Here is a 14,152-nt window from a genome sequence, read left to right as displayed (position 1 = left end):
CAGTGTACTTTTAACTAAAGTACTCTGAAGTAGAATAATTCACAGACTAAACTCACAGTTTTAGTTATAATGTGTGTCATACTATAATTATATATCCTACAAGAAAAACGTGGTGAGAAAACTGAAATAAAATAATTAGGGTTTCATTATTAACATTATTATTATTGTTATTGATATATATTTTGAATTTATGCATTGTCTTTTTGATAGTGAGACGTTAGAATTATGACATAGCCCTATTAAACCCATTAATTTTGACTAATGTTTTAAAGTTCTCTTCAGTTTTGGAACACAAAATTGTGAACGCAATATTTTATCACTAGCCGCCCTACGGATTCTTGTACATTTCACCGCGTGTATTCAGTGCTATAATTCGTGTACATGTTATGAAGATTGTCTAACCTCAAGGCGCTCTCGACTTTGTCTCACTAAAGTCAGTTATCGACAGTCACTTAAAAAGGTAACTAAAATACGTACCAATGTCGTTTATAAACAGAGCTTTTGTGGATCAGTTATAATATGGCTAGCATGGGTGATATTTAACAACGCTCAAGGTCTCATTGAATCCTCTATGGGAAAGTGATTATTTATTTTCTGTGGAGTCGACCTGGTTGGCGAGTTGGTATAGTGCTGGCCTTCTATGCCCAAGGTTGCGGGTTCGATCCCGGGCCAGGTCGATGGCATTTAAGTGTGCTTAAATGCGACAGGCTCATGTCAGTAGATTTACTGGCATGTAAAAGAACTCCTGCGGGACAAAATTCCGGCACATCCGGCGACGCTGATATAACCTCTGCAGTTGCGAACGTCGTTAAATAAAACATAACATTTAACATTTTTCTGTGGTAGAAAATGGGGCACAGTGTTGAGTTTGTGGGAAAGTTATTACCACTGCTAGAAAATCCCATTTGAAGCGCCATTGTAAAACATACCATCAGTATGAAGTTGTCGTAGGAATGGAACATGAAACTCTTCTGAATGATCTTCGTACTAGCCTATATAGGTCTACAATGAATAAGGTATGCATTCTTTCAGATCTTTCTTTTAGAAAAAAAAAGTTTTTATTTGTAATTTATTTTTCAGAGAAGCATTTCTTAACTCTGTACTCTTTTTAAGAGTGTTGACATTTTTAGATCCGGTTGATATATTTAAAATTTAAAAAAAGTATAAATTATAAATAATTTTATTGTTTAAACTATTAAAGCTATTACTTATATAGGCTACGTTGTTTCACATCGTTTGCACAAAGAAAACAACTTGCTCATTATTAGCCCATTCTCACGCGTTATGGTACCGCTTCGGCTGAGAATCGGTTCAGCGCTACGGTTACGGGAAAATGAGACATGTGCTGGTACGGCAGGAGGATGGAGTGCTTGAACGGGAAAATGAGACATGTGCTGGTACGGCAGTAGGATGGAATGCTTGAACGGGAAAATGAGACATGTGCTGGTACGGCAGGAGGATGGAATGCTTGAACGGGAAAATGAGACATGTGCTGGTACGGCAGGAGGATGGAGTGCTTGAACGGGAAAATGAGACATGTGCTGGTACGGCAGGAGGATGGAGTGCTTGAACGGGAAAATGAGACATGTGCTGGTACGGCAGTAGGATGGAATGCTTGAACGGGAAAATGAGACATGTGCTGGTACGGCAGGAGGATGGAGTGCTTGAACGGGAAAATGAGACGTGTTGGTACGGCAGGAGGATGGAGTGCTTGAACGGGAAAATGAGAGATGTGCTGTTATGATACGATGATAGATTGCGTAGAAAAATCAAACATCTGCTTGCACAACAGGAAGATGAACTGGAACGGGAGAATGAGTCTCGTCTGCTGGTACGATAAGAGAATAGACTACTATAACGGGAGAATGAGATAGATGTATTGGTACGGCAGTATGATTGACTCTATTTTAACAGAAAAATGAGGCATCTGCTTACACAACAGGAGGATGGACTACTTGAACTGAAGAATAAGTCTCGTCTGCTGATACGATAAGACGATAGACCGCTTGAACAGGAGAATGAGATAGATGTATTGGTACGGCGGGATGATAGATTGCTTGATCAAGCAAATGAGACATATTTGCTTGCACGACAGGAGAATGGACTGCTTGAACGGGAGAATGAGACTAATCTGCTGGTACGATAAGATGGACTGCTTGAACGGGAGAACGGACAGGATGACAGATTGGCTTGAATAGGGAAATGAGACATATCTGCTTGCACGACAGAAGAATGAACTGTTTGAACGGGATAATGAGACTAATCTGCTGATACGATAAGAGGATGAACTGCTTGAACGAGAGAATGAGACAGATACTGGTACAACAGGAGTATGGATAGTTTAAACGGGAGATTTAGACGTGCTGGTACGACAGGAGAATAAACTGCTTGTAGGGAGAATGAGACAGATGTATTGGTAAGACAGTAGAATGAACTGCTTGAACGGTATTGAGGCATGTACTTGTAGAATGAGACGACAGATGTGCTCGTATGATAAGGGAATGGACTGCGTCAACTAGGAAACGAGACCAATCTTCTGGTGCGGAAGGAGGATAGACTGTTTGAATAGGAGAGAGAGATGTGTGCTGGTACGACAGGAGAATGGACTCCTTGAGCGAAAAAATGATACCGATCTCCTGCTACGAAAGGAGGTTTGCTAGCTTAAACTGCAGAATAAAACCAACCTGATGGCGCGACAGGAGATTTCGTTGCTTGAATTGGAGATTGAGACTCACCTTCTGTTTAAATGGGAGATTTCGTGTCTGCTTGAATTAGGGAATGAGACTCACCTGTTGGTGAGATAGAAGGATGGGCTGCTTGAATTCGAGCCACGTGACCACCTCGAGGCACGGTGGCGTGGTCAGGGATCCGTTGTATGTGAAGTAGAGGTGCTTGGTCTCCGGCAGCAGGGACGCCAGCTTTATGGGTCGCTGGAGCAGCGCCTGCGTGTCGGGCTGCGTGACGGATGGCAGCTGCTCCACTATCTCCTTGTACACGTGGTTCTCTGTCTCTATTATCTGCAACACAACCGTCCCCTATAGTTCCTCCTGAAGAGGCGGCTGGCTTGAAATTAACGAACTAAAATTAATAATATAACAAAGCACAGTGGTAACCAAAGCCAACTTCCCCTTCATGTTCACTAAACAAAACATGAATATTTGATAGGACCTGAAAGAACCTATTTTGGCCTAATGATCTGTACGATCTTACCATTAATTATTTCATTACTTCGCTCGATCATTCTTTCCTTATTTTGTTCGCTCATTTTTTCATTCATTCATTCATTCATTCATTCATTCATTCATTCATTCATTCATTCGTTAATTAGCCTAATTAATTAAATTGTTTGTTCGTCGTTGACTCTTTCTTTCACTCGTTCATTCCTTTGTTCATTAACTGTTCGATCATTCATGTATTCACTCCTTCAGTTATTCATTCGCGTGTTCATACATTTGCTCGTTTACTACTCATTGATTTGTTCGTTCATAAACTTATTCGCTTGTTAATTATTTCGTTCATTCATTTCTTCAACTATTCTTTCGTTTATTTCTTCACTTATTCGTTCATTTTTTATTTTATTCATTCATTTATTCCTTCTTTAATTCGTTTGTTCTATCGTTTGTTCATTCATTTGTTCGTTAATCTGTTCATTTATCCCTTACATTTACTAATTCATAACTTTGTACATTTATTCATTCATTCATTCATTCATTCCTTCATTCACTCATTCATTCATCTTCATATATTTGTTCATTCATTCGTTCTGTCCACTTATTTGTTTGTTCATTAATTTGTTAATCCTTCCCTTCGTTCATTTACTCGTTCATTCACTTATAATTCCAATTATTCGTTTGTTTATTAATTCATTTGTTCACCACTTCATTCATTCATTCACATGTTTATTCATCTCTTAGTTCATTCATTTGTAGCAGCAGTCCGTTCGAATAGCTTCGAATTAACTCGAGTTCTCACATCACTCTAGTCTAGTCGCGAATGTTATGAAGTTTTATTTATTTATTTACTTATTTATTTATTTATTTACGTATTTATTTACTTATTTACTTAGTTATTTACTTCGTTATTTACTTAGTTATTTACTTATTTACTCAGTTATTTACTTATTTACTCAGTTACTCAGTTACTCAGTTATTTACTTAGTTATTTACTTATTTACTTCGTTATTTACTTATTTATTTACTTAGTTCTTTACTTATTTATTTACTTATTTATTCATTCATTCATTCTTCATTCATTCATTCATTCATTCATTTATTCATTCAATTATTTATTCACTTATTCCTTTATTGATTTATTTATTTATTTATTTATTTATTTATTTATTTATTTATTTATTTATTAACTTATTTAATTACTTACTTATTTATTTACTTACTTTCTTATTTATTTATTTATTTATTTATTTATTTATTTATTTATTTATTTATTCATTCATTCATTCATTGAGTTTATAGTAGACTAACTTTAATCCTGTAATGATGGTAAACAGTTTACATTTCTGGCAAGTCCTTGCGCTTTGCTATCGTGTAGCCAATGTCCACGTTTATGAACCATATAACAGCACCGGAATTACCAGTTTTGTAATATTTCAAAATATTCGTAGTTTATTTTCCTTCTGATTTTAGTGCACTTCGTTAAATTGTATGACATACTACATCATAAACAGTTAAATTAGATAAAAATAAAATACAGTGATAATTTCACTTATAATTTTTGAGTGTGGAGTAATAAATTATAATTGTAAGAATTTGTAGACCATAATTTTGTGGAACATAATTCTCATAATTTGTAGAAGTTACAGGTGAATTCACTTGTGGCCCTATTATGCCATACTGCAGGAGACATACATAATATAGTTTTTAATATATTTTCATATACTGTATAACTTGGCACGTGAATCTGAGTTACGTAACAATTAGGCCTACTCAGTTTAGTTTGAACGAGCTGTTACAGTAGCTATTGTTTCACTGCTCTTATTCAACACTCATTACGTCATCCTTTTATGACACTTCTGTGTTACAGTTGGTTGTTTCAAAACACATCCAATACAATATTCTTCAACTCTATCACAGCCTTATTTCTCAGGCCATGCTTATATGTATCAGAAAATCTTCAGTTAAAGCAGGTTTAGACGAGATCGCTGGAAAGGACGGCGGACAAACAGACTGCATGCAAAAAAGTGACAGAAGATCCAACGAATCCCTATAAATTATGTAATTTCGTGAAACATTTAAGCAGTTCGTGATTGTCATTGTGAGCATGGTTGTGATTATAAGAATATTAGGGATTTGAAATACAATTTTGATATTTTCTTTTCACTACTGTCTTCATACTTCTCGCATTTAAATTTGACAGGGTGGAGCCTTCTTTTAATTACCTCATCATTGCTACCTCATTCAAGAAGGTCTAGTCTCGAGACAACCATGCAATTGATAGTCGAAAAACGGGATTCGATTCCACGTCCGACACAGTAGGTAAACGCGCTACCGCCTGAGCTACTCCAGTGGCTAAAATTTATTATAGGCGTATACCGGGTTGTAGGTACTTTTCGATGCGGATTCAGTCTAAGTTCTCGAAGTCCTTGTTAAAACACAGTAGGGCAGATATAGCGATAAACGTAGTAGAGCGAACTCATTGTCCAAGGAATTAACATTTCTCGTAAAAATACATTATTACGAATGGATGATCCATTGAGGTATAATCCTATAGTGTTAGTATTTTGGATAAAGATCGATTTAAGGATTAAAAATGTCCACCATTGTGGCTGAGGAATTAGGGAGTCTAACGCCGAACCCAGTGGTCCCTGGTTCGATTCCCGGTCAGGACGAGTTGCCTGGGTGAGGTTTTTTCGGTTTTTTCCCTCACTCCTATGGAAGAATATCAGGTAACTTTACCAGGCGATTGGAACCCCACTCATCTTCGCCACTTTCTTTCCTCCTCCATCATCCTTTCCTCATCTTTTCCTCATCATCCCGTTTCCTCCCGGAACTACTGGCTCTCTCGACCGGCCTCCGTGGAATGTAGCTAAACGACGTTGGATGGCTTCTGCAACGAGCACCCGAGACGGACCTACTCGGGGGAGGAGTTTCGCCTCGGACCGACAGGGGGGCCTTGGGGGAAGTTGCCGAAGCAGGAATGGTATATGGATTTCTGTTGGCTGTAGGGACCGGTCGTTAGCGAGTCATGTGGTTGGGTTGGTGCGCGTAGGGGATCTATGGCACGCAACTCATTCCATATCGAGGGTTAGAGCAATAGATCTCAACAGGTCGCAGTGCTGGGCCATCCGTGCCCCCCCTCATTTAAATTCCATTCCAAGGATTAAAAATAGCCTATGTCTTACCACAGGCAGGATGAGTACATCTTACCCATTTCAATTATAGTCAGGGACATAAAAGCAGGCATTGAAAATGTCTTTGAAGAAGTTAATTTGAATCAGACACTGTGTGCATAATATGCCACATTATCGTACTAATGCTGTAAAATACTTATTATCGTGGCAACTAAAACGTCATGACTTCTATTAAGAAGGCATAACTTGTAACATGAAGTTAACATTTTCAAACGAATTGCCAATGCTGTAATATTTAATACATCATTGTTGTCATAGCAACCTCTTTCTTCATAGACCATGATCACAGTATAGGCCTAATATATACAGTCACGAAGCTTGAATTTATGAGGGTACTAGGAACAATAGACTGTGCAGGTACTATTTCGCAATGTCTGTAATGAGGCGATAGTAGCGATCCTATTGGTTAGCAACTATCTATGGATGCATATTTACTACGTATTGAGCTTCGTGACTGTATATACTAGGCTGTGCCATGATATCAAACTACTCATCATTACAAATCTGATTTTATTTCTTTACTAATATTCTTTTATAATGCTGCCGTACAATAAAATAGCGTATGAAACTCATTTGTAATGTTATACAATTATTAAATTACATTCGTAAAAGTTATGAAACTCACGTACGTATAGGCCTAATCATGCAATAAACTATAATACACTCAGGGACAAAAAAAAACCGGACACTTTAATATTTGCTGGTATTTTGCAAAACATTATCTTCTCATACAATATTATGGTAGCCATCTGTTGTTATGGAGACGTGTATACATTGTTGATTGTTTTTTGTTTTATAAACAAGCCATTACAACCAAATATTCCAATTTTGCTTTAGGAGTCTCAGCTATAACAATTTTGTCTCAACCATTTTGTGCTTCATTATCGTTCATTCGTTATTTCTTTATTTTTACATTTTCTGAGTTTAAGTGGGGTTGTAACATTTGTCTTAAAACAAGATGCGACCTGAAGATGTGGCTCGAGCTGTAGCCCTTTACGATGATGGATGCAGTGTACGTTACATTGCAAATGGTATGAATATGGCTAGAAGCACAACCCATGATGCCATAAAACGGTATAGAGAGACCTAGAATATACCAGAAGACCAGATTCGGGTCGTCCAAGAGCTACAAATCCAAATGAAGACAGGTATATGGTGTTGAGAGTTCTTAGGGAGCGCAACCTGCCAGCTACTAGTGTAGCCCAGCAATTTGTTAACATGCATGGACGCCCAATTTCGGCCAAAACAGTTAGAAGGAGGTTGGAAGCAAGTGGACTGATATCAAGTAGACCTGCAACTGGTCCCAGACTTCTCAGGATGCATCGAATTGAACGACTGCGTTTTGCAAATGATCACAGAGATTGGAGAAATGGACAGTGGAGCTGTGTTCTGTTCACCGATGAGTCCCGTTTCAATCTGTGCTCACCTGATGGACGTGAAAGAGTTTAGAGAAGGACGGGAGAACGATTTTCACAGTGTTGCATTTCCGAAAATGTGCCGTATGGAGGTGGTGGAGTGATGGTTTGGGCAGGAGTATGTACGGATGCTCGTACAGAGTTGGTTTTTGTTGAAAATGGAAGACTAACAGCTGATAGGTATATAAATGTATGTTTGGCTGATCATGTTGTGCCATTTGGCCAATTTGTAGGCGATAATTTTGTTTTAATGCATGATAATGCACGGCCGCATATTGCTCATGCGGTCGGAGATTATCTCCAAGAAGTGGGAATCCATGTTCTTCCATGGCCAGCAAGGAGTCCAGACATGAACCCAATTGAACACGTATGGGACATGCTGGGACGGCGTGTTAAGAATAGACGACCGAGACCAGAATCGTTACAAGAGTTGAGGCGAGCACTTGGCGAAGAATGGGAACTTATTCCTCAAGAAGACATTGCTAACCAAATTGAGAGCATGCCAAGACGTATGGATGCAGTTATTCAAGCCAGAGGGGGTAATACCCGTTACTAAAAAGAGTTTTTAATGTTTAAGGCACCATAAAATGAAAAAACAGTTAGACCAAACGATGCCATAGTTATACGCCCTTTGTAATTTTTTGTAAATTTTCTCATCTGAGTTTTTTTTTTTTTAATGTTGTCGTATAAGGTGCTAAATGAAACATTATTTTGTTTAAATGGGTTTTGTTTCATTTTGAAATAATTGGCAACAAAATACAAGCAAATATAGAAGTGTCCGGTTTTTTTGTCCCTGAGTGTATTATAAACTCGTTTCATAATATACTATTAAGCATCCGAGATCGTCTTCAGCGATGCGTAGTGACTTTTGTTCCAACTTGTACATAGGCGTAATTAATTGTCCACAAATTTGCTTCAAATATCTGTAATATATTGTAGTAAAGAATGTACTGGAAAGAATGGTGAACGGGAGATAAATTCGGGACAGAAGAAGACATCAGACGATAAACAACATTAAGATATATGGATCGATGCAGAGACTAAGAGGAAGGCGGAAAAGAGAGAAGATTGGAAAATTCTGGATTTGCAATGAAAGACCTACCTTCGGGGAGAAAACTTTAAATGAATGAATACTGTAACATTCTCCAATACTGTTTTTTTTCTGTTTACAAAATCGACTTTCAAAAGTGATACGAATTTTAAAACTATGTCAGTAGTCTATGTGGAGCCGTCGAGATTAAGGCGTTACGCTGCAAACCGGAAGGTCGTGGATTTTCTTCATTCCTCTAATCCTTAAGGACGCATTACTGATTACAAGCCTGGGGTTTACCCAGCTTATAACAGTAATGGGTAAGGAGCGGATTCCTTTGTAATTGAATATTCTTTTTGCGTGTGATAAAACACAATAAAATTAACAAAGTTAAAAATTCCGAACATGAAGTTTCAAGTTTAAAACCTGAATTGTATTTCACATAAAAACACATATTTTCACAAAAAAAATTATGTAAATACATATTTTCAAGAAATCTATCATAAACACATAAATCTTGGAGTTTTTTTACTTAAATAATTTTTTTACAAGAACTTTTTAATATTTTAAAACTAAATCAATTATGTCACTCAGAAGTACGTTATCTTTTTTTAAGAATTCTTGGTTGCTTCGTGTTTCTAAGCGCTGTGTGGTGTATCCGTGATCAATTTTTGTAATAGTATGGCCTCAAGTTCTGAGAACTGCGAGGCAGCATATCAATGATATTATTAGACAATAAATTAACATGGACAAGGAGGAGAGATCTTGCAACACATAATTAGGAATGTTTATTGTTGCTGAAGATGATTTCATTCCTCGCTTCGTTTGTGAAACACAACAGATAAGAGCTCGGGTATGAACATTATTTAATTTAAACAAATCTCTCGCCTCTCGCTCATGTCTATCAAGTAAGGCAATATATATTGTTGTGATTCCCTGTTACTGAGCTTCGTCAATCGATATCCTTCAAGATATACTGAAAGATGGTTATTTAAAAAACGATTTGGCTTTCCTATTAGCAAATTTAAGCTTTTTGTGTGATACCATAAAAAAACTCGTAACATCCAAAAACCTGTTGTCTGAAACAGGGAGGTGCGTGCCGTGGAAATTAAACTAGACTCGCTACTAGGTTCAGAAGCACAATTACTAAGGGACAAATTCCAGAATGTGTTTGGGAAAAACAGTGTATGTAAAAAAAATGTGTAAAGTTGCTCAAGTATTGGAGGGTATGCCTGTAGGTGAAATTGACAGTTTATGTGTTTGTGACATTCTTCTCTTTAAATATGCACGTCTGACGTCCTGTGATGTTCAAAGATCGTTTTCATAGTATAGGCCCTAAGTTGTTGTTCAGAGATAATCGGCATGCATTTGTGATGGAGAATTTGGAGATGACCTTTGTTGTTTACTGCAATTCTCGGCCAACTACTAGCCCTCAAGTGTGGTCTTCTTTAGTAGGTTATTTTACGACGCTTTATCAACATCTTAGGTTATTTAGCGTCTGAATGAGATGAAGGTGATAATGCCGGTGAAATGAGTCCGAGGTCCAGCACCGAAAGTTACCCAGCATTTGCTCATATTGGGTTGAGGGAAAACCCCGGAAAAAAACCTCAACCAGGTAACTTGTCCCGACTGGGAATCGAACCCGGGCCTCAAGTGTGGTTGGTGAGTACCTAGTAACATTTTTTTTTTCAAACTAGGTAAGTTATTTTTGTCATATTAAAAATAATATTTTTAGCAAATATTTTCGTACTTTTTAGTACATAAAAATAAATATACTGTATTTAAATTGTTTAGCACATAAAAATCCGCTCCCTAGTAATGTGTATCAGTTATTTCCTTGGTGTAACATGGAAAAACATGCAATATATATCTTGAAATAAGATGGCGACTCACCTCGTAGAAGACTGCTAGCACGGCTAGGCCGTCCTTGTGGGCCGTGGCACCGTCAAAGCTGCCGTAGGCCGCCTTGTACATGACGATGTGTAGCTCCAGCGGGAACCTGTGAAACGCAAACGAGACTATTAACACTGCACACTCAGGACGAGCAGCAATTATTGTAGTACAATGACCGACCAATTAAAAGTAAATGTGTCTAATTGTTTCTAACGTCTCCAGATATAGCCATTGAGACCTTCCTAGAGTCTAGGGCTGCCAACTCTACAATACTCTGATATCTTGTGACGCCATCCGAGATAGTTATTTGTTATACAGAAGTTTCATTTTGTTATGAGACCAAAGATTTTTTCAATAAGTCCGCTAGGCCGAAGGTAGCAAACGTACGAACAAAATAAAATCTCCTTCGTCACATAAATATTTTACGACGCTGTATTAACATCTCAGGTTATTTAGCGTCTGAATGAGATGAAGGTGAAATGAGTTCGGGGTCTAGTGCCGATAGTTATCCAGCATTTGCTCATATTGGGTTGAGGGAAAACCCCGGAAAAAACCTCAACCAGGTAACTTGCCCCGACCGGGAATCGAACCCGGGCCACCTGGTTTCGCGGCCAGACTACATGACAAAAGTTTCTCAATCGAATAATAACAGGCATTTCCCATATTTATTCTGCGTTTAATTTCCCCCCGAGTGTCATTTATATTTGTTACTGTTGCTCCACCTCTTCGAAGGATAAATTTCCAATTTTTATATTTCTGTTTCGTACAATATTCTCGTCATGAGACATAATCATATACTCTGTCTTTTCGGGATTTACTTCCAAACCTATCTCTTTACTTGCTTCAAGTAAAATTTCTGTTTTTTCCCTAATCGTTTGTGGATTTTCTCCTAACGTATTCACGTCATCTGCATAGACAAGAAGCTGATGTAACCCGTTCAATTCCAAACCCTGTTTGTTATCCTGAACTTTCCTAATGGCATAAGAGAACGAAGTTAAAAAGTGAAGATGATAGTGCATCTCCTTGCTTTAGACCGCAGTGAATTGGAAAAGCATCAGATAGAAATTGGTCTATACGGACTCTGCTGTACGTTTTACTGAGACACATTTTAATTAATTTTTATTAGTAGGTTATTTTACGACGCTTTATCAACAGTTTAGGTTATTTAGCGTCTGAATGAGATGAAGGTGATAATGCCGGTGAAATGAGTCCGGGGTCCAGCACCGAAAGTTACCGAGCATTTGCTCAACCAGGTAACTTGCCCCGACCGAATGAGATGAAGGTGATAATGCCGGTGAAATGAGTCCGGGGTCCAGCACCGAAAGTTACCGAGCATTTGCTCAACCAGGTAACTTGCCCCGACCGAATGAGATGAAGGTGATAATGCCGGTGAAATGAGTCCGGGGTCCAGCACCGAAAGTTACCGAGCATTTGCTCAACCAGGTAACTTGCCCCGACCGGGAATCGAACCCGGGCCACCTGGTTTCGCGGCCAGAAGTGCTAACCGTTACTCCACAGGTGTGGACCATTTTAATTAATCGAACTAGTTATAATAATACTAATAATAATAATAATAATAATAATAATAATAATAATAATAATAATAATAATAATAATAATTTCTTACGTGTGGTTGTTGATGGTATCCTCGCTGCCCATGGAGTCGTTGTTCCCCCAATGGAAGTGCAGCTGCGAGAAGGAGTAGTCGCCTCGGAGGGGGCCCCCGGTCACCGACGCCATCTTGGACATGTTGAGGCGCAGCATAACTGAAACGGAAGTCAAAAGCGACCTGTCACAATTTTTGGAATATCAAGGCCGCGTGTGGCGGACATAACGAGCATAATGGCTCATCAGACCTAATTCGAGACCCAGCCTCTGGAACGGCACGAGAGTGTAGATAGCCTACAGATCCAAGACCTGACTTCATTGCATTTTTTATTGTACTAAGGCTGAAGAATGCCAGATTTGATTTACGATCCTCGAAGTGTAAGCCAGTAAGGACTTGCGTCCATACTTTTCGCATACACGTACAATACCGGATGTTAATGAACAACACCGAAATATTTTCACTGAATATAGAAGGGTCCTAAACAAGCAACTTGAAATGGGAAACCCATGGTCCACGACGTAAAATATCTGATACAAGACATTAAAGTTTTTTTTTTTTTTTTTACTAATAGCGGGTATGATGAAGGATGGGTGGAGCGGAGAAAAATTCTCTCCGGCGCCTGGATTTGAACCCGGGTCTTCAGCTCTACGTGCTGACGCTGTATCCACTGAGCCACACCGGATTTTCCGCTCCACCCATCCTTCATCATATGATGACGCAGAATTTCTGCATGGAAATATCATATGTACTTCGGTACATCGTAATAACATAATGGCGGGTAGGCCTACTTTTCGTCATTCACCCATATAAAGCCAGTTGTGTAGACAGAGTCTTTGTCTAGGGTGCACTATTGGAGGCTGGTCTACGCTACACCCGTGATGAGATGAGATGATGGTGAAGATTTCTTGGGATGCCACGAGGTAACCGGAGCTCCCTGAGAAAACTCTGTGTTACCTGGACCACTGGCTTGTCCAACACAAGTTATAAATCTGGGTTACGCCGGAGATCGAACCCAGATTCATAGAATTATAAGTCCAACGCTGTAGCACTAGACCACCGTATTACGTAGTTTAATACTTATAAACCAGTAGCCTAGTTAAAATTTGTATCAGAATGACTTCACACCTACTCAGTAATCAAGAAAAACCGAATTACTAATAACTCATCAGCAGCGTTTTCATAATTTGGCGTTATCATGATGTGCAAAATTTGCAGACTAATCACATGATTGCGCGCCACTGCATCATTGTTACAATCAGAACTCATTTGTTAATACAATTGTTTGTTTCTACTTTTCCCTAGTTAAATATTAGTTCCCTACCCTTAAATAATTAACAAGTAAAAAAAAAATGGATCTAACTAAAAAATTAAAGCCAAATTATATAAGTAAAATAGTAAAAGCCTTCGAGGTAGCTATCATAAGCACTCGGGTGTGGGTTCCCGCTTGGACTGTTTATCTGGTTGGGTTTGTTCCGAGGTTTTCTCCAAGCGTAAGGCGAATGTCAGGTAATCTATGGAGAATTCTCGACCTCACCTCGCCAAATACTATCTCGCTATCACCAATCCCATCGACACTAAATAACCTAGTGGTTGATACAGCGTCGTTAAATAACCAACCAAAACACCGGACTATGATAAAATATTGAGTATTACGACATTATTTTCTGTCCCCTGCCTTTTTCCCATAAATTTAATGTTAAAATATTTCAATTTAATGAATTTCGTTTTACGAATAAAACAGTCATTCATCATTCATTCATTTATAGTGCTCTGCTCAAGGGCAGGTCCTTCACTGCAAACCCAGCATTCCCCAATATTTCCTATTTTTCGCTTTCCTC

At 38.4% G+C, this 14,152-nt stretch overlaps 1 protein-coding gene and 1 long non-coding RNA gene across 2 annotated transcripts in view; one reads left to right on the top strand and one right to left on the bottom strand.

Annotated features, from left to right (window-relative positions):
- The window catches only part of LOC138699578 (uncharacterized), a 177,811-nt gene that overhangs the window by 21,611 nt on the left and 142,048 nt on the right, over positions 1 to 14,152 (top strand). The window lies entirely within an intron of this gene.
- Positions 1 to 14,152, bottom strand: part of LOC138699576 (carbonic anhydrase 2-like) — a 117,533-nt gene that overhangs the window by 7,781 nt on the left and 95,600 nt on the right. The window contains exons 4-6 of the mRNA XM_069825575.1: positions 12,333 to 12,471; positions 10,706 to 10,811; positions 2,790 to 3,017 (exon numbers count right to left, since the gene is read on the bottom strand). Of these exons, the coding sequence (XP_069681676.1) occupies positions 2,790 to 3,017; positions 10,706 to 10,811; positions 12,333 to 12,471 (473 nt within the window). The remainder of the gene's footprint in view (positions 1 to 2,789; positions 3,018 to 10,705; positions 10,812 to 12,332; positions 12,472 to 14,152) is intronic.

The sequence above is a fragment of the Periplaneta americana genome, chromosome 5 (assembly GCF_040183065.1).
Source record: "Periplaneta americana isolate PAMFEO1 chromosome 5, P.americana_PAMFEO1_priV1, whole genome shotgun sequence".
Classification (NCBI taxonomy): Eukaryota; Metazoa; Arthropoda; class Insecta; order Blattodea; family Blattidae; genus Periplaneta; species Periplaneta americana.
The sequence above is the reverse complement of the archived record's forward strand: the minus strand, read 5'-3'. Positions and strand labels throughout refer to the sequence as shown.